The 24790-nt window shown below is 37.9% G+C and overlaps 1 protein-coding gene across 2 annotated transcripts in view; it reads left to right on the top strand.

Moving 5' to 3' along the window:
- ATPCL (ATP citrate lyase) overlaps positions 1-24790 on the top strand; it is a 56335-nt gene that overhangs the window by 26149 nt on the left and 5396 nt on the right. For both annotated transcript variants that reach the window (XM_053767421.1, XM_053767420.1), the window contains exons 4-24: positions 753-875; positions 1413-1475; positions 3027-3140; positions 4133-4212; positions 5084-5342; positions 6361-6451; positions 7966-8087; positions 8620-8777; positions 9378-9540; positions 11228-11404; positions 12265-12388; positions 13140-13237; positions 14673-14771; positions 16898-17013; positions 19156-19296; positions 20453-20592; positions 21188-21336; positions 21722-21811; positions 22599-22741; positions 23377-23539; positions 23915-24048. In XM_053767421.1, coding sequence (XP_053623396.1) covers positions 753-875; positions 1413-1475; positions 3027-3140; positions 4133-4212; positions 5084-5342; positions 6361-6451; positions 7966-8087; positions 8620-8777; positions 9378-9540; positions 11228-11404; positions 12265-12388; positions 13140-13237; positions 14673-14771; positions 16898-17013; positions 19156-19296; positions 20453-20592; positions 21188-21336; positions 21722-21811; positions 22599-22741; positions 23377-23539; positions 23915-24048 — 2747 coding nt within the window. The remainder of the gene's footprint in view (positions 1-752; positions 876-1412; positions 1476-3026; positions 3141-4132; positions 4213-5083; positions 5343-6360; positions 6452-7965; positions 8088-8619; positions 8778-9377; positions 9541-11227; positions 11405-12264; positions 12389-13139; positions 13238-14672; positions 14772-16897; positions 17014-19155; positions 19297-20452; positions 20593-21187; positions 21337-21721; positions 21812-22598; positions 22742-23376; positions 23540-23914; positions 24049-24790) is intronic.

Raw genomic sequence — 24790 nt, forward strand, 5'->3', positions numbered from 1 at the left:
GCGGAACAGACGGACAGATAGATTTTCGCATTTACTTGTATAGTATTGTTTGTTTGTAATATCTTTATTGTACAAAGAACACATGTTATATATAACAAGGTGTATTTTTAATCAATACAGGCGACTTTTTATACATTGGCAATATTTTGTCTACACGCTCAGTCCATGATTCTGAACAACTTCTAGTACGGGAGTAACTCCGAAATCGCGAGAAAAATATCAGCTGTTCCATACAAAATGAAATACCTAACGTGTGGAAAATGTATGGATCAGCTGATTTTGTCGCGATTTCAACGTTGCTTCCATACGAAAAGTTGTTCAGTGCCGTCGACTGGGCATGTAGATAAAACAATACCAATGTATAAGAAATTACTCTGTATAAGTATTAGTACAAAAGCGGTGGTGGTGTAATGGTTAAGACTCCTGTGGATCGAAAGGTCTCAGGTTCGTATCCATACTCGTGCCACATCAGTTTGTATACCAATCTGACTCATATACGGTAGTTTTCATAGACCACCACTTGCTTCCTGTGATGGAAAACATCGTGAGCAAACGTGCACACTGGTGGACAGTTTAGTTCACTAGTGTGTATGCGACTATCTACGCCACTAGACGGCGGTAAGTAGTCCTGAAAGTTATGTCAGATTTAGGCGACTTGAATAAAATCGGACACCAATGTTAGCGATAACACACTCGATATGATGATGAGTATTTGTATGGATATACATATATGTTATTTGTCTTCGTTTCAGTCGCTGGTGGTGAAGCCGGACCAGCTGATCAAGCGGCGAGGAAAACTAGGTCTGGTCGGTGTCAACAAGAACGCCAGTGAAACTCGCCGCTGGCTGGCCGACCATATGGACAAGGAACAGCAGGTATAGTTCACGTCTTACCAACTACCAAACAATATAATAGACGACCTGACCCTGAACCGAGAGGTCCCGGGTTCGATCCCCGGTCGAGTCATGATGGAAATCTGATCTTTTTCTGATTGATCCGGGTCTTGGATGTTTATCTATATATGTATTTGTTATAAAATATAGTATCGTTGAGTTAGTATCCCATAACACAAGTATAGAACTTACTTTGGGGCTAGCTCAATATGTGTGATTTGTCCTAATATATTTATTTATAATAAAAACTATTGTACTACTAACTTTCGGCCGGCGGCTTCGTCCGCGTGAATATCCCACGGGAACAGTTATGTTTCCGGGATGGAAGGTATCCTATGTATGCCCTTCTCCGTACTTTAAAGTACATGTGTGCAAAAATTTAAGAATGGTTGAGTAGATAGAGCGTGAAGAGGTAACAAACAAACTTACTTTATAATATTTGTTCATAATGTTTACAAACGAATATAAATTTTGTCTACATCCACATAGAGTTCAAAATCCTTTGTCTTTTGTATCCAGATCGGCGCGTGCGCAGGCAAGCTCAGGCACTTCATCGTCGAGCCGTTCATCAAGCACGAACAGGTATTATTTTTTACATATTGCCCAAAAAGTATGTATGAAAACATATTTCAATATTTATATATTTGTTCTATTATGTGTTATAAGTACATATGTTTCTTTATTTCATTCTTCAACTTGTCAAATCAGATTTTTCTATTGTAAAAAAAACAAAATTTTATATATTTTATATGCCCTGTGTGTTATTCCAGGTTATATTCTACCCGTGTACCAAATTTAATGGCAATCGATCGAGTAGTTTTTGCGTGAAAGAGACATACATACACACATCCTCACAAACTTTCGCGTTTATAATATTAGTAGCATACCATGTTATCTTAATATTCTTCTGTAATTAACTATCGTATTCCCTACTGAATCTTCTGCATTTCACGTGATCACCGACCATTGTCGACCTCCGTGGCCTAATGGTCATCACGCCGGACTGCTACACCGGAGGTCCCGGGTTCGATCCCCGGTCAGCTCAAGACAAAAAATGATATTTTTCAGATTTATATACAATATAGCATCGTTGAGTTAGTATCCCATAACACAAGTTTCCAAATTCGAACACACATCCTCACAAGCTTTCGTATTTGTAATATTAATAGGATATAATAAATTAGGCGTCCATCCCAACTTTGCTCGGGTAAAACATAATGAATTATACACATAAACCTTCCTCAGGAATCACACTATCTATTGGTATAAACCGCATGAAAATCCGTGCAGTAGTTTTTGAGTTGATATTGTAGGAAACAATAATGGTAAGCCCCTCTTGCATGATAGGGACCGACACTGTTCAAATGAGTTTCTTTCGGCATTTCTTCTCAGCAGTGGTCGTTCCGAAATGCCAGTAATTTGTAGCTTGTGAGAAATAACTATTTAATATAAAAATTGACGTGAAAAGTGCCTGTGAAGGTCTAATTTCTGAATTAATAATCCCACCAAAAACATTTTCATGTAAAAATGTTGCCAAGACGAGTCTAGTTTGCTCCACAAACTCTATACTTTAATCAGAATGTATGAAAAAGTGGTCAGATCTCATGCAGAGTCAAGATTCTTGATATATGCGCCCTAACTTTCTAGTTAAAACGTGTAGCTTGGTAGTTTCGTTACTACAGAAATAACATAACGAATGCCTATGAAATCTACGTGACGGTAGCAAAACGGCCAAGTCACATATAAATATAAAAATTGACGAGAAAAAGTGCCTGTGAAGGTCTAATTTCTGAATAAATGATTTGAATTTGACATGTTTTAACTAGAATATGGAGTATCTGAAGATCTACGATATTCAAACTTTGTATGTTTAATTAATCTACTCATGTTATTGTATCTTGGAAATTTTAACTATCTGGCATTATCCAAACCAAAGTTACGAGGGTTCAAAAATACGACGAAACGTTTCGAGAAAAGGTAGGAGGTAGTGCCCTCGCGCTTCGCTTGGCTCGTCTTGGCGGGGGCACTGCCGTACTCCCAGATTTGAATTCGAAGTTTATCGCGAACAGACAGACGCGGCATTGGACTACGTTTTATCAATATGTATAAGGATGTTGAACTTTGTGGTTACAGAATGAGGAGATGTACCTGTGCGTCCAGTCGGGGCGTCGCTCGGACACCATCCTGTTCCACCACCAGGGGGGCGTCGACGTCGGCGACGTGGACGCGCTCGCCGTCCGCCTCGAGGTATGGCGGAGCTAGCGGGGGCAGGCTCGGGGCACACGTATTCTGGGGGGGGGCAGATTTTTGCAGGGTCACGTTTTAGGGTTCCGTTTCTATCACCAGTCGATGATGACGCGTGTGACGTATGCGGGCGTAGCTAGCGGGGGTGGGTACGGGGCACACGTATTGTAGGGCTAAAGGATCTATTTTTTTGGGGTTTTGTTTGTGGCGAGGCGATGACGGCGCGTGTGAAGTGCGAAGGCGGAGCAAGAGGGGACGGGCGCTGGGCACACGAATTATGGGCGCCCTGCAGTTATTCAAATATCTAACTGTTAGGGTTCCGTTTCCACCACCGTTCCACGATCGTTTTGAGGTACGAGGGCGTAGCTAGCGGGGGCAAGCACACGGAATCAAGTATTTTTGATTTTGGATTGAACCAAGTATTTTTTATGGTTCTGTTTATTCCATAATTACACGATGTCGATGCGCTCGTGTGAGATTCAAGGTACGGCGACGGAGCCAGTGCACCTAGACTATGGGGGCTTTTTACGAAGGTCGAATTTATTTTAATACCCCCAACTTTAAATCTTCGTAAAACGATTTAGCGACATTGTTAAAGTATATTATGACAATGATCATAAATATATAGATTTTATCTTCTTAATAGTCGTATTTCCTCATGGCTGAGGGTCGTGGTCATTACGTGGAATGAAACACAACAACTCTCTTGGCATTATTAATGGAGTGGTTTGCCATTGCCTTCTCCATTTCACACGCAAGTTAATAATCAACCAGTGTGCAGGTTTCCTTGCGATGTTTTCCTTCACCGGAAGCAAGTGGTGGTCTATGAAAACTACTATACATGAGTCAGATTGGTATTACAAACTCGTGTGGCACGAGTTTTGAACCTGGGACCTTTCGGCGGATCCACAGGCGGGCGTCTTAACCGTTACACCACCACCGCTTCATGTTATCTAGAGGTCATTTATCTGGTATTGTGATCTATTCCATTGTAGGTGCCCGTGGACACGTTTCCGTCGGGCGAGGAGGTCGAGCGTGTTCTCCTGAAGAATGTGAAGTCACATTCGATTAGAAGGTCAGTTATATTAGCGCCATCGGCTCACATTTTGTATAAATCTCTTTAATTTCTTTGCGAAAATTAGAAAATATATTTTTTTAACAGGTTATGCTACACTATACACTATATAAAGTTGTTCGCCGCGAAATTCGACCTCGCGAACACAATTAATTTTTGTTGGATTCTCAGAGCGTTCCGAGCGAACGTTGCGGCCGCGCTGTCATTACCATTTTTCAAATTTTAAACAAAGACCTTGACTTTAAAATTGACCGAAACGAGCGAGGTCTATCATTCTACTTGGGGCAAAAATAAATTTTTTGTATGTATGTTTTTAAAGCAATAACTTTCGAACCATTGGTCCGATTTTGATGAAATTTAAAAGGTATATAATAAATAAATATATTAGGACAAATCACACAGATTGAGCTAGCCCCAAAGTAAGTTCGAAACTTGTGTTATGGGATACTAACTCAACGATACTATATTTTATAACAAATACATATATAGATAAACATCCAAGACCAATCAGAAAAAGATCATTTTCCATCATGACCCGACCGGGGATCGAACCCGGGACCCCTCGGTTCAGTGGCGAGAACCTTACCACTGCGCCACCGAGGTCGTCAAATATATAGGATATGCCAATATATTTTTTAAGTTCGTGCGGCATCAAAATCGGTTATGTCGTTTTTGAAATATTCCCAATTTTGTAAGAAAAAAAAAACGCGTCAAAAATTTATCGTGTCCTAAGTTCGCGACGAACAACTTATTATTTTAATACGCGAATTGACGTCAATAAGTGATGTGTATCATCCCAAATTGAATAATGAATTTTGAATTTGAATTTGTACTAGTGTTAATTGAAACGGATTTTTAATTCATTTTTCAGAATACTAACAGTGTTCATACACTCGCTGTATAAAGTGTATGTGGACCTCCACTTCACATACATGGAAATAAATCCTATAGTTGTGACGAACGAACGTATTTACCTTTTGGACTTAGCGGCTAAGCTGGATCAGACGGCCGACTTTATTTGCGCCAAAAACTGGGGGGAGATCACCTTCCCTCCCCCCTTCGGGCGGGACGCGTACCCCGAGGAGGCTCATATAGCTGATTTGGACGCCAAAAGCGGTGCCAGTTTGAAGGTAAGCCTTGATATGTTCTTTATTTACATAAATAATTATATATGTATATATGTAAATTCACGCGGGCGAAGATGCGGATAAAAGCTAACTTTTGTCCGCGTCTTCGCCCGCGTGAATTTATCTGCGATAGCGGAATAGACGTGATTTTTATAGAAATTTTCACCCCCCTCATTATGGTCGTTTGGGGGTTTGTTTTTTGAAAAAAAGTAACCTATATTTGAACGGAGGTCTTTAATTACATGCTTACAAAATTTCATCAAAATCGGTGCAGCGGTTTAGCTGTGAAAGCGGAATAGACAGTCAAACATACAGGATGGATATATTACCGACAAGGGCATAGCTCTTAAGAAGAAGAAGGATATTATGTGGTTTCTACTGTTGTTTGCGTGTGCGCATAAAATCATACAGACAAAAATTATAAAGAAAAATGTTTTGGCTTCTATTATTCCCATAAACACCTCCATAATATTTTTTCTTTAATATCTCCTACGTACAGACATAGCTCACAGTTTTATTATATGTATAGAATACTAGCCGCGCCCGGGGGCTTCGCTCCCATGGGAATTTCGAGATAAAAAGTACCATATGTGTTATTCCATGTTATATACTACCCGTGTACCAAATTTCGTAACAATCGGTCCAGCAGATTTTGCGTGAAAGAATAACAAACATACAAAGCAAACTTTCGCATTTATAATATTAGTATCTATATACCTAACATCTAGGATAGATGTTCCTTTTGACAATTAATGTTATTAATGTAATTTGACGACCCCGATGGCGCAGCGGTAAAGCACTTGCCTCTGAACCGCGAGGTCCCGGGTTCGATCCCCGGTCGGGTCATGATGGAAAATGATCTTTTTCTGATTGGCCCGGGTCTTGGATGTTTATCTAAATATGTATTTGTTATAAAAATATAGCATCGTTGAGTTAGTATCCCGTAACACAAGTCTCGAACTTACTTTGGCGCTAGCTCAGTCTGTGTGATTCGTCCCTAATATATTTCTATTTCTTTCAGCTGACAATTTTGAACAAATCCGGTCGCATTTGGACGATGGTCGCCGGAGGCGGAGCCTCTGTCGTGTACACAGACACAATCTGTGCTCTCGGTATGTTATCAGTTTTATTTCTAATTGAATACAGAGCATGTCTAATCTCGCTCTAGTGTTGCCATACCATTCGAAGGCACTTATATTATTAGACACACCAGCTAAAAACTACTGTTATAATGACAATGCTTTCAAAGATATGACAAAAATAAAAATTGTTTGACTCGTCCAAACGCTCCGTACTAAATGACACGAACAAGTGACGTCACAACGTGCTAAAATGTTCGCGAAGAAAGATATGTTTGTTCGACAGCTGCATTAAACATTACGTTTACGGTGACGGCTTCTTAATAAAAGTTGTTACAAAATTTTAGCTTTTTATGATGGTCGAGTTTGTTTTTATAATTTGATACTTTTTGAAAATGGACTTTCCAACCAAGTTTAAATCTTCGTATAGTGATCCAGCTGCATTGTTACAGTATGAATTATCATAATGATCCTAAATATATCCATTTTATATAGGTATATTTTTACAATCTCTGATCTTGTCAACTACCGTATTATAACAACGTCCTTATCATTTCACAATGTCTAGTCTCGCAGTGTTGCCATCGCGCAATTTATTCATAATAATGATAATATTATACATGGTTAGTTATTATAAACAGTTAGCTATTATAAAAAGTTGGCTATTATAAATAGTTGGCTATTATAAAAAGTTACCTATTATAAAAAGTTAGCTATTATAAAAAGTTGGCTATTATAAAAAGTTACCTATTATAAAAAGTTACCTATTATAAAAAGTACCCATTATAAAAAGTTACCTATTATAAAAAGTTACCTATTATAAAAAGTTGGCTATTATAAAAAGTTACCTATTATAAAAAGTTAGCTATTATAAAAAGTTGGCTATTATAAAAAGTTACCTATTATAAAAAGTTAGCTATTATAAAAAGTTACCTATTATAAAAAGTTGGCTATTATAAAAAGTTAGCTATTATAAAAGTTACCTATTATAAAAAGTTGGCTATTATAAAAAGTTAGCTATTATAAAAAGTTACCTAGTTTGTTTGTTTGTTTGTTTGTTTGTTTGTTTGTTTGTTTGTTTGTTTGTTTGTTTGTTTGTTTGTTTGTAATAACTTTATTACACGAAAATAAATACATTAATCAAAATTAATACAAGATACATTGTACAACGGCGGACTTATCCCATGTAGGGATCTCTTACAGTCAACCGGCGATAGGTTGAGAGGACTGTATACACGTCCTGTCAGGCCAGTCAGAAGTACTAGTGTACTACATGAACAGAGAAGACTATAAATTGTAAGAAAATAAACAAATATACTTAGGAAAAGTAAAATCTAAATAAATAAATACATAATATGTTACTACTATGTCGGAGTTTAGGTAAATGTGCAAATTCAAATAATTTATTCAGAAATTGGACCTTCACAGAGACTTTTTCTCGTCAATTTTTATATTAACTAGTTATTTCTCACAAGCTCCAAACTAATCGGCATGAACATAGAATATCCGATCTCTGGTTGTTACGAATGGTGTCCGGTGTCCCCCAGGGGGCGCTGCGGAGCTGGCCAACTACGGGGAGTACTCCGGAGCGCCGACGGAGGGCCAGACTGCGGACTACGCCAAGACCATCTTCAGTCTCATGTGCAGGGAGAAACACCCCAACGGGAAGGTGAGACAGAGATAGATAACACTTTTGTTTCCTTCGTTGAGTGAACAGTAAAAATTCAAGCTTGCAACTTGTGTAATGCTTGCAATTCGAACAGTCGACTCTCGACGAGGAAGGGTGAATTTCATGGGCGTTTGAACGTGGCGTGTGGCGTTTCACTTTTTTTTTTTTTTGATAAAGAATATATGAATTATTTTATTTTTTTATTAAACATAAAATTATCATTGTGCCAGTACTTTACTTGTTTATAAAATAGGATAATTAACTTGATTACTGTGTACGGTACAATTTAATAAACACTAATGAAATTCACGCAAAATATGAATTACAGTTGGGCTTCGCTCCAGTTGGAATTTTGAGATAAAATATAGCCTATGGCAATCTTGGATAATGTACCTTTCTAATGGTGAAAGATTTTTTAAAATCGGTTGTGTAGTTTCGAAGATTACTCGCCTCGAACATACAAAGTCACAAACGCTTACCTCTTTATAATAATAGTATAGATTTATTTAAAATTGACAATAACTATAATCAGGTGCTGATCATCGGCGGTGGGATAGCGAACTTCACCAACGTGGCCGATACCTTCCGCGGCATCATCACCGCGATGGAGACTTACAAGGACGCGCTCATACAATACAACGTGACCGTCTTCGTGAGGAGGGGCGGGCCCAACTACCAGGAGGGGCTCAGGTACCTACCGCCGCGGTGGAAATGACACGATTCGCAAAACGACACGTTTCCGCAAAATGACACGTTTCCGCAAAATGACACGATTCGCATAATGACATGATTCGCAAAATGACACATTCAAAAAATACCACTCACGAAAAATTACATTCGTAAAATGACATAGTGTTGGCGAAAACACCTTCGAGAAATAGCATACTTGAATAATCACATTCGCAAAAGGACACGATCAGCAAAATATTTGCAAAGATACAAATTTGAAAAAAGACATTCGAGGAAAAGCGTACTCGACAAATTGCATTCGCAAAATGATACGATCCGCAAAATGACATAAGTATTTGCAAAATTACAGATATGCAAAAAAATATCATACTCGAAAAATTGCTTACGCAACATGACACATTTGTAAAACAATTCACCCATGACGTTCGCAGAATGACACGATTCGCAAAAGGAATAATAGATTTTCAATTTGATAACCTATCATACATACATTTAATTTGTAGACACGTTCTCAAAACGACATTTCAGACCAAATTATTTATGAAATGACTAAATAACGAGTGACATGCCATTTTAATATTGTTGAATGGTGTTCGACAGACAAATGCGCGAGGTGGGCCACCGTCTCCGCATCCCGCTGTACGTGTTCGGGCCCGAAACCAAGATGACGGCCATCGTGGGCCTGGCGCTGGGCCACGCGCCCGTCCCGCCGGAGCACCAGCTCGACTTCGCGCCCGCGCAGCTGCCCCGGTCGGCGCCCGCGGTCGGTATTATTATACATATTATATATAGTCTACTAGCTATTGCCCGCGGCTTCGCCCGCGTCATTTCCCACAGGAGCAGTCTTTTTCCGGGATGAAAGGTACTTTATGTCCTTCTCTATACTTCAAACTACATGTGTGCAAAATTTCAAGAAGATTGGTTGAGCAGATAGAGCGTGAAGAGGCAACAAACAGACTTACTTTCGCATTTATAATTATTAGTTAGGACTAGCTAAGCCCTTCGCTCCCGTGGGAATTTCGGGATAAAAAGTACCCTATGTGTTGTTCCAGGTTATATTCTACTCGTGTACCAAATTTCATAACAATCCGTACAGTCGATTTTGCTTGAAAGAGTAACAAACACACGATCCTCACAAACTATAAGCAGGATTCGGGTAGAATGTGCAATTCAATTTTGAAGCAACCACCTTCAACCGGAAATTTTGTACACACGTTTAGTTTAAATATAAATATATTAGGACAAAATCACACAGATTGAGCTGGCCCCAAAGTAAGTTCGAGACTTGTGTTATGGGATACTAACTCAACGATACTATATTTTATAACAAATACATATACTCGTATACATAAACATCCAAGACCCGGGCCAATCAGAAAAATATCATTTTCCATCATGACCCGACCGGGGTTCGAACCCGGGGCCTCTCGGTTCAGGGGAAAGCACTTCACCACTGCGCCACCGAGGTCGTGAGTTTGTTAGTTTGGACGTTGGTATCCCTCAACGGTTTACTGCTCGGACGTGATCTCTTTGTTACACATTGTTTAAAATAAGGTCACTCTTGACGACAATAAAGGCTTGTGTTAAAAAAATAAATTTTTATAAAAAAAAAACTTATTTGGATTTTTTCCGCTACATAACGCTACTGCACTGTCTCGTGTTGCTCGGCTATTACATAGAGTTAACATGTGTAGAATCGCAAATTAGATTGTATTTTTTTTATATGAAAAAAAAAAAACAAACTACGAATCACGAAAAGTCGTAGAATAAAAGTTGCTTGTTTTGATGTACCCAAGTAGTCTTTAGGAGGTTTTGCGTTTGATACCAGTCGCCCTGTATATACATATATACATAAATGAATAATAAAACTTATTCCTGAAGATATGGCATCTCGATTTGTCTCACTATATAACCTAATTATTAAGCAATGTAAAAAAATTTATACACCATATTTTTTAAAACTTTTTATTATAAAAAATTAAAGGCTTAATATTAAAGACCCTATTAATACATGTGAGTAATCAAAATTTAATATTATCTTTTATCACTAAAGTTATTGAGGTTTGCGTTTATCCCAAAATATCAATAATTTATGGACGTAGTTTGAAACTACAATTATTCCAATTCATAGTTTATCGTGTTCTCTCGCTCTCGCGTGCAATGACCCCGGCATAGGCAAAAAATAAATAAATAAAAAAGAATTGCCAGAATTTATCAATGAAAGTCGACTTTGTGTGAACCGCTGCGCTGAGCCTAGCTTTACTATGAAGCGCAGTAGTCAGGTGGCGCACTCTAAGTATTATATTATCAATTATTATTGTTCTTTTTGGATAGATTTTGTATATATTTCGATTTTTTATTTTTTGGCATGTTTAAAGATGTATGGTGTGTATATATATATATATACATTTAGAATGTGCAATGTACTGAAAATAGAATGTTTGCAATAGCCGAAGGTGAACCTGGAGCTCCCCGAGCTGAGCGACGCGCTGCTGACGCTGGCGTGCGCGCAGGCGCCGCGCAGGCCGCAGCCGGCGCACGCGCACGCGCACGCGCACGCGCACGCGGGCCTCTTCAGCGACCGGACCAAGGCCATCATCTGGGGCATGCAGAACCGGGCCATACAGGTGCGTGCGCGACCTGGGGCTGCGTTCTAATTCCATAATGAATTGGTACATAATGAACCCCCTCTTCATATTACTTCAATGCTATGCTATGTTTTACCAACGAACATACTTTCATTTTTAGGTAGCTTATGTTTGACCACGGGTCGTTTACTATATCTATTCCGAATTTCACCAAAATCGGCCCAGAGGTTTAGCCGTGAAAGCGTGACAAACAAAAAAGTTGTTTTCAGAACGTTTCGACCGCTGCAGCCGCATTGTCATTACAATTTTTCAAATTGTAAGAAAGGCAAGAATTAGATTCATTTTTAGACTTTAAAATACATAATCTGTACTGTGGTCATCATTACACTGGTGTCAGATCTTATTCAAGTCGCCTAAAGGCATCTGACGTGACTTTTACGACTACTTATCGCCATCTAGTGGCAGATAGTCGCATACACACTAGTGAACTAAACTGTCCACCAGTGTGCAGGTTTCCTCACGATGTTTTCCTTCACCGGAAGCAAGTGGTGGTCAATTTTATGAATGACTAGATGTTGCCCGGGGCTTCGCTCCCGTGGGAAGTTTGAGATAACATATAGCATATAGCAATCTTGGATAATGTACCTTTCTAATGGTAAAATAATTTTTTAAATCGGTTCGGTAGTTTCCGAGTTCGCCCGCCTCTAACGTACAATCTCACAAATACTTACCTCTTTATAAAACAAATATAGATCGATTTTGTAAATAATTCCTTCCTCAAGAAAATTGACGTATCGTAATGACAGCGCGGCCGCAGCGGTCGAAACGCTCCGTGAATCGCCCAGAAATACTTTTTAATATTAATATGGAAATGAATTGCTAATTTATTTAATTTACAGGGCATGTTGGATTTCGACTACATATGTCGTCGCGCAGAACCTTCTGTCGTCGCCATTGTGTACCCATTCACGGCTGACCATAAACAAAAGTATTATTTCGGCAATAAGGAAGTGTTCATACCCGGTAAGTACTGTTTCGTTGTCAAAAGGCCAGTTTCAGTTTCTGATAAAGTATCTTATTAAACCACTCGACCGTTTTTTAGAAGTTTATATTTCACGAGCGTTTTGAACGCCGCCGCGGGCTCTCATCAGTGTTTATTAAGTTGTACCACACACAGTGATCAATTTAATTATCCTATTTTATAAATAAGTAAAGTACTGACACAATGATAATTTTGTAAATGTTTTAATTAATAAAATGATTCTTTTCGTTAAAGAAAAAATGTGCGACACTAATTAAACGCTACACGCCGCGTTCAAACGCTCGTGAAATTCACCCTTATAATAATGAGATAGGGGTTAATTTCACGAGCGTTTGAACGCGGCGTGTAGCGTTTCATTCGTGTTTAACATTTTTTGGAATAAATAATGTTTTATTTTTTTATTAAACATAAAATTATCATTGTCTGTCTTTCTCTTTCTACCCACATACAGCTGTCTCTTTCGCACCCTTCTCCCTTTTTCCACGGGTCTGTCCGATGTTGCGAGTGAACGACAAACGCCTTTAGTGATAATTGATGTGAAACTTTCCATTGTGATGAAAAATGTTGTTCCGGTAGTTACAGGTGGTACAGTCTAATTCATTGCAAACTCGCCTTTATTACCGCGCCATAGAGTTTCATGTAGGCTAACTTGATGTGCTGTTGACTGTACCAAAACGTTAGCTTGGCGATATTTTCCAAGGATTGTACATAAAAAAAAAAAAATTGCCGCAGTGTTCAGCGACATGGACGTGGCTATGCGCAAGCATCAAGAAGCGACGGTCCTAGTCAACTTTGCGTCTCTGAGGTCAGCGTACGAGAGCACCATACAGGTAAAGTATCAAGACGTTGGTTATACTATAAGCCGATGATGACAGGCGAAATTTATGATATTGTTTTAAAAATTAATTATTTTTCTCATAGTGTGTCCCATTATGGGACAACTCAATGGAACTAGTGGGACAGACGGGAATTTACAAGCAAAAAGATTTTTTACGACGTCAATTTTGGATATAAAATATCTTTAAGCGGCGGAAATGCTAGTAGTTTGTAGATTTTTGAGAGATACATACTATGTAATTTAATTATAATGTATGAATTTTAGGAATGTAGTAATGAGGACGAAAATATACGAATTATATATTTTATCATATAAATTTGACCAGTTCTTTTACTGAATACGCGATAAAATAATCACTGTAATTTTCTTTCGATTCGCTTTTAAGAAATGAAATTCGCGCAGACGAAGCCGCGTGCAAAAGCTACTTTGACATAAAATTTCTACTTGATAACTCTACGCAATCGTGGGAAAATTATCTCGACTGACAGACAACAAAATTATCTTATAAGTGGTCCTTTCTTGTGTTTTCCATATATATTTAAAGAAATTTTCGCATAATTATTAAGAATTGATTATCATTTCTTGAAGTATGAAAAACATTGTAATTGAAAATTCTTTACGTCGGGCGTAAGACATAAAGAGATGGATTAATTCAGCCGAACTGGCACGGTCTCGATAGCTCAGTGGTCAAGAGCACTGTCCCGGATAGACAGGGGCGCGGGTTCAATTCCCGCTCGATTCCAGAATTTCTCATTATTATTTTCAAAAATAAGTTAAAAAGCATGTGTGACATGTGTAATTAATCGATTTAAATGGAAAACATTTCGTTCGTTCGTTACATAATCGTCCTTATTATAGCGCTCGACGTTGCCTTGCGCTATAATTTATATTCAATGAGCAACATAACACGCTACAACGTAACTTTTTGTCAAAATCAAATCATTTATTCAGAAATTAGGCCTTCACAGGCACTTTTTCACGTCATATTCTAAATTAAATGATGTTTACCAAAGCTACAAACTACTAGCATTTCGGAACGACCACTGCTGAGAAGAAATGCCGAAAGAAACTCATTCAAACAGTGTTGGTCCCTATTATGCCAGAAGGGCTTACCATTTTTTAAATATAAATTTATGTATAATTTTTTATCAGTAATATAACAATGTAAGCATACAATAAAGTACATGGTCAAAAGGTATACTGAAACATATTATGATCGTGATCGAGTGCTGATGAAAGGAAAATATATATACCTATATATATATATATATATATATATATATATATATATATATATATATATATATATATGTATAATTAACCAAACAAAAAAAGCTTTTAATAAAAGATCGAGCTGACCAGTTCCCCCGGCAGTTCACGAGTTGTTTGCAATGAGCAACATAACACGAGTAACGTATTGTTTCCAGGCGATGCAACACCCGCAAATAAACACTATAGTAATCATCGCCGAAGGAATTCCTGAGAATATGACGAGGAAGATCATCAAATTGGCCGACACTCGTGGTGTAAGTATAACCTATGGACAATCCTCACTCATGTTATAAATGAGAATGTAAGGTTTTTTGTTACCTAACAAGCATGACCTGATGATGCGCCCAGGATCGGCTCCCCACTATGGAAATTCCCAATGGTATGCAGCACGGGCATGGATTCTCTGACGACAATAAAAGCTTGTGGCGAAAATGACATTTTTGTAAAAAAAAAACAGGTTTCTTTTTCTAATTGTTTAAGTCCCACTGCTGAGCAGAAGCGTCTCCCGACTTTATTTTTTAGTTACATAATTAAAAATTTTGAAATATTATTAGATATCCCCATATAGAGGTGTTGCAGTACCGTTTTTTGTTTATTAAACCAACCGGTGAGGCCGCGAGCGTAAATTCCTATGTAAAATGTTCTATTATACTAACTGTGCCCCGGGGCTCCGCTGTCGTGGAAATTTCGGGATAAAATGTACCCTATGTGTTATTCCAGGATGTATTCTATCCGTGTACCAAATTTCATAACAATCCGTCCAGTAGATTTTGCGTGAAAGAATAACAAACATTGACTAAAGAGGCGACTTGAATAAAATACTATTTTTTATTTATCTCGTGGTCGCGTGGTGGAGTCTGCGCCTAGTCCAGACTCACAGCCCTCCGTCCCAGTCGATAGTCCTTTTTTCTTTTGTCTGTCAAAGAAAGAAATAAAAATTGTTTATTTGGTACATAATGAACAATTAAAACTAAATTGGCAATACAATCCGGAATTAAAACATGCACCAAAGTGGCCCCCACTCAGCATGTGTCGTGGCTGGGCCATGGGCGCTGGTTTTTAATATAACATACTTAAATTAAAAACTAAATTTAAAACTTATAACCATGTAACTAGATTGTGGCACTACGCAACACTTATTAAATTAAACTAAATTAAATTAAATTAGAATTAAAATCGTAAATACGTTTATTTTAGAAAACAAAAAAGCAACTTAGTTGCCTGGTGGTGATGTCTGCACGTTTTGTGTGGCGTGTGACGAGTGGCTTGTATTTGTCTGGTGTTCGGTTTAAATTGAATTCGTATTCGTTTAGTCTACTTCCTATTGTCTTCATAATATTAGCAATGTTATTATTATTTAAATGTGTTAAGTGTGTATCATTAATTATATGACTACTATGGCACGACCGTCTCCGATATGCGTGACACCCCGTGTACCCTCTGGTGGTATTTGAAAACCAGTGCCCTGCTCTCTTTGTCGAGCAGAATATGCACTGAGATACTGCCCTTTTATATAGCCGCGGCACATGATTGTATAGTTATGTGGAATGTTTCTTGTGTATTTGTCCTTTATATTAATGGTTCACTGTATCATAAATGTATATTGTGTGCCCTCGATATAAATAAACAGTTTATCTATCTATCTAAATATAAAAATATTAATAAACACATGTGAAAAACATATTCCAATGCTGCAAAACTACTAAAATATTTTTTTAATTTAGTCTTAAATGTGATAACAGTAAATGACGTTCTTATGGGAGGTCCCCCTGAAGTCTTGTCATGGTATTATCATTGTTTGTTTTAAAAGTTCATAGTCATGCATGTAAAGGGGCTGAACGTCACTACACATGCACACATCCTCACAAACTTTCGCATTTATCTATACTATTATTATAAAGAAGTAAGCGTTTGTGAGTTTTGTATGTTTGAGGCGGGTAATCACCGAAACCACCGAGCCGATTTCAAATATTCTTTCACCATTACAAGGGTATTATCCAAGATATTTTATCTCGAAATTCCCACGGGAGAGAAGCCCCGGGCAACATCTAGTCAAATGCCAATTTGTTTTAATTCTCATCCGTTTTTGGTTAAAGGAAAGCTTAGAAACAAACAGACGCGGAATGCGACCTAGTTTTGTAGTATATTTAGTGACGGCATGGACTCTGGGCGGGGGTAATGCCCAGCCTTGTCATATAATAGGTACCTACGCCCATGGCTGTCTAGGTCACAGTCACGGACAAGCCAATAAGAATCGCAAGATCAAGGTTATTACGTGACGCGGTCGTTCATCCCAGTGTCATAAAATCGTACATTTCTTCCTCACCGGCTGGTTGAACTCGAAAACATTTGTGGACATAATTTTGATTAATTTTGAAAGGTGAACATAATTGGGCCGGCGACAGTCGGCGGTATCAAGCCGGGTTGCTTCAAGATCGGCAACACGGCCGGTATGATAGACAATATCGTCGACAGCAAACTGTACAGACCTGGCAGGTAAGATATATATATATATTATTTATTCGGTTTATTACAATTGAAACAAACAACTGTTATAACAATACATTTATCAAAATTACATTATAATAAAGTTTAATCCAATTGTACAGTCTATTACAGACAAACACAGCATACATTAATATAAAATAATAGAAACGGTGACTCCGACATATACTTATATGAACAAAAAAAAAACACAACTAGGTAAAGAAACTAATGAAAAACTGATAATTAATTTAGTTTATTAGTGATTTTTCTAATAATAAAAGTAGCACGATACAGACAGAGCAGCGCGGGAAGAGAGACGCAGAAGGCGGGAAAAACACGACTTGACGTTTGATTGTGAATAGGGTGCGTTCTACGAGTATATTTCAACAGAAACATTTGCGAATTTTCCGTGGACTATTGGTAAAGTTGCTTTAATATACATAATAATTATCAACAATATATTATGCCAATAGCGAATATAAAATTAACTATACATACACACTTGAGCTATTTAAAAATTAAAACTAAAATAATAAATATTATAATAAATAATAATAAATAAATAAATATATTAGGACAAATCACACAGATTGAGCCTAGCCCCAAAGTAAGTTCGAGACTTGTGTTATGGGATACTAACTCAACGATACTATATTTTATAACAAATACATATATAGATAAACATCCAAGACCCGGGCCAATCAGAAAAAGATCATTTTCTATCATGACCCGACCGGGGATCGAACCCGGGACCTCTCGGTTCAGTGGCAAGAATCTTACCACTGCGCCACCGAGGTCGTCAACGAAATTATTAAAATATTAATTAATTAAATAATTATTAATTTAAATAAAAAATTGACACTAAATCGCCGTCGTCGTGCGGTAAAGTTCCCAGAAGGCTGGCGACATTTCCTCTTTGTATGGTCAAACTCAAACGTTGGCCAAAATAGTCACCAGCCCTTGGGTCCCCAGAGACATCGAAAGGGTTTTTGCATCCGCAAAGTAAATTTGTAAAGTCAATTTTGTTACTGTAATTAATTAGAGAGCTTGCTTGCATAGACGTGGAATCTGTGAATGGCGGTCCTACGTAGAGGAGGAGAAAAGAGCGTTTTCTCTACTTTTCGGGGGTAATGAACAATTTAAACTTAATTTGACTCAATAGATGTGAACAATCTATCTTGGTTACTAATTAATTTGACAAAATGTCCATTAGATCACGAAAAATATATTACAGCCAGCTGTGTATCCGCGGTTTCGTCTGCGTTAAATTTCACAACAAAAGAACAGTTTTTTATTTCTTCAAATTCAAATAATTTATTCTGAATTTGGCTTATGCCCGCGACTTTGTTCGCGTGGCCGAATAATTTTTGGTAAGGAGTCAAAATTATTAGAGAAATTTAATTGTACAGACAAAGCGTAACGACACCTATACAGAAGACGCTAATTAGACTGAAATATATATTTCCTATGTGTTGTATAACAAAAAAGTTTTATTCATATCCGACCAGTAGTTCCGAAGATTAGCGTGTACATACAAACAGACAGACGTTCAGACAGACAGTTTTTTTTTCTTCAAAATCTATCGCCTGATTTGGTTTTTATGTAAATATATTCAATGTACAAAATTTTTTTCTGTTTTATTATATGTATTGATTCACAGGCACTTTTTCACGTCAATGTTTTATATTAAATAGCTGCTGAGAAGAAATGCCGAAAGAAACTCATTTGAACAGTGTTGGTCTCTGGAATAATTAAAATTAACACCTAAACCTTCCTCACACTATCCATTGGTGAAAACCGCATGAAAATCCGTGCAGTAATTTTTGAGTTACTCGCGAACAAACAGACAGACGCAGCAGAGGACTTTGTATTTAACCCTCGACGCAAAAAGAGGGGAGTTATAAGTTTGACCACTTAAGTGTGTCTGTCTGTCTGTGTACGTGGCACCGTAGCTTATCAACGGATGAACCGATTTGGATGAGTTTTTTTTTAATTTGATTGCTAATTTTTATGCGGTAGTTCTTAGATATGTTTGATCAAAATCGATTCAGTCATTCCGAAATTGAAAGCGAAATTAATATTGAAAGTCGGGGTTTTTTTTTAAATTGGTCTAACAAACTTGAATTATATGTAAGCATATGTTTTTTCCAGCGTTGCTTACGTGTCCCGCTCCGGCGGTATGTCCAACGAGCTGAACAACATCATTTCCAAGAACGCCGATGGTGTGTGCGAAGGTGTGGCCATCGGAGGTGATCGATACCCAGGGACTACTTTCATCGACCACCTGCTCAGGTAAAATACTTTGTTTTATCACAGTTTCCATTTAATTCTCGTGTGAGAAGTCTATTCTCGGCGACGCCGCAACGCTCGGGATTCACGTAAAAAATCACCGGAATGCTGAAGTTGCGATGGCTGTGATTTTAAGACCGGCCGCCTGACGCCGACCCTCCATGGGAATGTTGGAAAAACATAGTCACGTACGGCGTTTTATATACTATCTTTCGAATCAGTTTTGTTATATATTATATACAACATCATATCAACTTTGTAGATGCAATAAAATATTGAGTACTAGTTGTTGCCCGGGGCTTGGCTCCCGTGGGAATTTTGAGATAACATATAGCCTATATAGCGATCTTGGATAATGTACGTTTCTAATGGTGAAAGAATTTTTGAAATCGGTTCGGTAGTTTCGGAGATTACCCGCCTCAAACATACAAACTCTCAAACGCTTACCTCTTTATAATAATAGTATAGATTGTGTGTAGATCAGTTTAGACGATAAATTCACTCGCTTTATCTTAACCCTCTTCTTTTTGGGACTGCAATGGAAGGGTATTGTTTTTCGCGCGTATCTTGTATGTATGTATGTAATATTCTTTATTATATATTGTCCAAAATAGTATCGTTACATTCGCCTTAGCTGCCCGAGTGTTCTCAGATATCTGACGTTAAGAAAAAACAAATATGGTGACTTGGTGAAAAGCAATATTTTTTATCGATAACGGGTATCAAATTGAAGGGTTTCAATGCAAGGATTCTTGAGAAAAATAAAATATTTCTTTTTTATTGTTGCCTCTGAAAATCTCCAAAAAATATATAATTTTGAAGCGATGGTGGTCTGTGGATCGAAAGGTCCCAGGTTCGCATCCTACTCGTGCCACATGAGTTTGTATACCAATCTGACTCATATATAGTAGTTTTCATCGACCACCACTTGCTTCCGGTGAAGGGAAACATCGTGAGGAAACCTGCACACCGGTTGACAGTTTAGTTCACTAGTGTTTATGCGACTAACTGCCGCTAGATGGCGGTAAACAGTCGAAAAACTCATGTCAAAATGCCTTTAGACGACTTGAGCAAAATCTGACACCAGTGTTAGCGATGACACACTCGATATGATGATCTAAATATTTACGACATTAATATACAATACGTTTCCGAACAGATACGAAGCGGATCCCAACGTGAAGATGCTAGTGCTGCTCGGAGAGGTGGGAGGCGTGGAGGAGTACCACGTGTGCCGCGCCATCCGCGACGGGCTGATCAAGAAGCCCATGGTCGCCTGGTGCATAGGCACCTGCTCCGGTGAGTCGCAAAATGTCATTTTCGCAAAATGTCACCTTCGCAAAATGTCGCTTTCGCAAAATGACACTTTCGCAAAATGTCATGATCGCAAAAGTCACTTTCGCAGAATGTCATGTGCGCAAAATATAATGTACGCAAAATGTCATGTTCACAGAATATCACTTTCGCATAATGTCATGTTCGCAAAATATCACTTTCGCGAAATGTTATTGTGAAAAATTGATTATGCAAATTGTCAGCTTTGTCCAATGTGATTTTCACACTATGCAAATGAGCAATATGAGTTTGCGCAAAATTTCATGGTCGCAAAATATCATCAATTACAAATGTGATCACTTTCGCAAAACGTCAAACAAAACGTCTCCGTTAAATATGTATCTGTATGTACATTTGTTACTCTTTCACGCAAAAATTACTGGACGGATTGTTATGAAATTTGTTACACGGGTGGACATACAACCTGGAATAACACATAATATTTATTCCGGAATTCCCATGGAAGCGAAGCCCCGTTATAATTTAACATTTGACGCGAAAAATTTACTGTACGTACGTATTAAAAATTCTATATAATAACATTCAATATGCATTACAGACATGTTCACATCGGAAGTGCAGTTTGGTCACGCGGGCTCACTCGCGGGCTCCGCCCTGGAGAAGGCGGTGGCCAAGAACGCCGGGCTCAAGGCTTACGGCGTCACAGTGCCGGATTCCTTCGACACGTTAGGGGACGCTGTCAAAGAGGTAAAGGAAAAAAAACATTGAAAAGGAACACAAATTAAAAAAAATAATGTCACATTGACAGAAAAAATATACGCATTTAAAAAACGCTCACAAAATTAAAAAATAACAACAAATGTAAATTAAATTTACAAAAAAAATATATAGGCATTTTTATTCTGTATTAGTTTTTTCACGGAGCTCCGCCCGAGTTAATTCCGTGCGTCCGATATCTCTGGTTCTAGAGCATCGTGATATATAAATTATTTACTTATTTTAATTTTCAGCGGCTCAGGTTGTGTGAAATTGTGTTATATTTTCATAGAGCTTTGATATTTCATGTCTCAAAAAATTTTTTTTTTTTAAATCTTATTGTCTATGATAAAATATTTTTTTTTTCTGTTGACAGGTGTACACGAAACTAGTGAAAGCCGGCCAGATCATAGTCAAAGAAGAAATCGAGCCACCCAAAGTACCCATGGACTACGATTGGGCAAGGGTGAGTTGGTGGTGTGGAAAAATATCATCTAATATAATAATAATTTTGAACTAGTTGTTTACCCGCGGCTTCGATCGCTTAAATGCCCTCGGGAACAGTTTTCTTTTCGTATTAAAATGCGATTGGGATAGTTGGAATAAAATATTCATAGCGCATTTAAAACACACACACAGCGCCATCTAGTGTTTTTATAGAAAAGTTTTATATAATACAAGTTTTTTCCGGGATGAATTGTACTTCTCTATATTTTTAATTATATGTATGCGAAATTTCAAGAAGATTGGTTAAGTAGATAGAGCGTAAATAACAAACACACATATTTTCGCATTTGTAATATTAATTAGGATTGGTATTAATTATTATTTTTTTATTAATTTATTATATTTTTCTACAACTGTTGAAGTCCGTCGTTTCCTCGTTTATTTAAATTGTATTATTATTATTAAGCGGTGATGGTGTAATAGTTAAGAAGCCCGCCCGCGGATCGAAAAGTCCCAGTTCGAATCCTACTCGTGCCACATGAGTTCGTAAACATGTATAGTAGTTTTCATCGGCCACCACTTGCTTCCGGTGAAGGAAAACATCGTGAGGAAACCTGCACACTGGTTGATTATCAACTTGCGTGTGAAATGGTAAACCACTCCATTAATAATGCCAAGAAAGTTGTGTGTGTGTTTATTCCATGTAATGACCACGACCCTCAGCCGTGAGGAGTATTCCCTTCCTTTATTAAGTATTTTATATTAATAATAATTTTATGACTAATATAGAAAACTTGATCGCACAGAAACTGGGCATGATCCGGAAGCCGGCCGCGTTCATAAGCACGATATGCGACGAGCGAGGCCAGGAGCTGAGCTACTGCGGGGTGCCCATCAGCCAGGTGCTGGAGCGGCAGCTCGGCGTCGGCGGCACCATCAGTCTGCTGTGGTGAGTCGGGGCCTTGTCCGCCTGGAGTCGTAACTTTCTGTATTCGGAGCTGTGAGGCTCGGGAAATTTTGAAGATTTGGCCGTTTGCGGCGAAGAACGTCAGAAATGCCAAATGTCAGTTCAGCGATTTGTCAGAAACCCATAATGCCAGGTGTTGCATAATGATAGATTGGCGTAAACACAGATTCCCATAATGACAGATTCACAGATTGACAGGTCAATCTCGAATTGAATAATAAAATGATAATAAGGATTGTCAATAAGAATAATAATCATAATAACAAAATTCTTTATTTGTCTGTATAAATCTTGAGTTGAGGGTAAATTTTCAGAAAAATCTGAAACTCTTATTCATTAATTTATTATAAACGACTAAAATGCAAATTATCAAGTCTCTAACATCAACGGTGTAGAACTTTCATGTAAAAGTTTTTAACCCCTTTCACCCCATTCGGGGTACAATTTCCAAAAATCCTCTCTTAGTGCTCCCCTGCACTCCCCTAGGAACCTACACGCCAAATTTCAGCTTCCTACGCCCAGTAGTTTAGGCTGTACGTTGTCTGTCTGTCAGTAACGTACAACACGATATTTAATATAATATTGATTATATATAATATTAAATATTGTGATGGCAGGTTCCAGCGCGAGCTGCCAGAATGGGCGGCCAAGTTCATAGAGCTGGTGCTGATCGTAACGGCCGATCACGGGCCCGCCGTCTCCGGCGCTCACAACACGATGGTCACCGCGCGCGCCGGCAAGGATCTCATATCGTCTGTGGTCGCCGGCCTGCTTACCATTGTGAGTCTAATTCATTGTTTCATATATATATATATATATATATATATATATATATATATATATATATATATATATATATATATATATATATTATCAGCACTCTGATCACAATCATAACCTGTTTTGATATCAAAATCAAATCAGAAATTAGGCCTTCACAGGCACTTTTTCACGTCATATTCTAAATAAAGTGATATTTACCAAAGCTACAAACTACTGGCATTTCGGAACGACCACTGCTGAGAGGCAAATGCCGAAAGAAGCCCTTCTGGCATAATGAGGACCAACACTATTTGAATGAGTTTCTTACGGCCTAATATTTCTGAATAAATGATTTGATTTTGACAACAATATCTCATGAAACCCTGGTTGTAGGGTGACCGTTTCGGCGGAGCCCTGGATCGGGCCGCGGTCGATTTCTGCGCGGCGTACGACAGGGGCCAGCACCCGCAGGACTTCGTCAACGAGAAGAGGGCGAAGGGAGAACTCATCATGGGCATCGGGCACAGGTCAGTGCGGTCGCTGGTAGTCTGTAGCTTCCAGTGATTACAACTTTCAATATTGTTGGGAATGCGTGTGTCTTGTGTTGATTTTGATGCCTTAATTTCTTTGTGTGATTTTAAAAGGTTAAAAGCTTTTATTTAACTTGCAATGTATGTTCGGGTGGAATCTTGCCACTCAATTTTGAAGCAGATATCTTCAACCGATTGAGCTGAAATTTTGTATACACGTTTAGTTTGGATGACAATACACGATAAGCTGTGTGACGTCATTCTAAATCCAATATGGCGGACCATCCAAGATGGCGTAATAGTTATTTTTAATGCATTTCTACAATATGGGTATCAAATGAAAGGGCTTGTTGAGAGTGAGTCGAAAAATAATGTGACGTCATTCTATATATATATATATATATATATATAGATTTAGAAACCCAGTCAGCGATAACTAGAAATTTAAAAATAAATTAAAAGAAAAAACTTTTTAAAGAAAAGCTTTTATTTAAATGCTCAAAAAAAAAAGAAAATAAAATTTTCCTTTAAATTTGTAACTATCAACTTAAAACCTCATTATACACAATTTATATGAACATAAAAGCTTGTCGCGAGGTTTGCGTAAGTACCTATAAGTATTTAACTCAATTAAATAGCTACTAGTTTATTTACACAAGTAAAGTTTTTTCCTTTTAATTTATTGATCACGAAATTACGCAACTATTTTTTTTTTCGAAAATATATGTCCTTTATCTAA

This window comes from Plodia interpunctella, chromosome 30 (assembly GCF_027563975.2).
Source record: "Plodia interpunctella isolate USDA-ARS_2022_Savannah chromosome 30, ilPloInte3.2, whole genome shotgun sequence".
NCBI lineage: Eukaryota > Metazoa > Arthropoda > Insecta > Lepidoptera > Pyralidae > Plodia > Plodia interpunctella.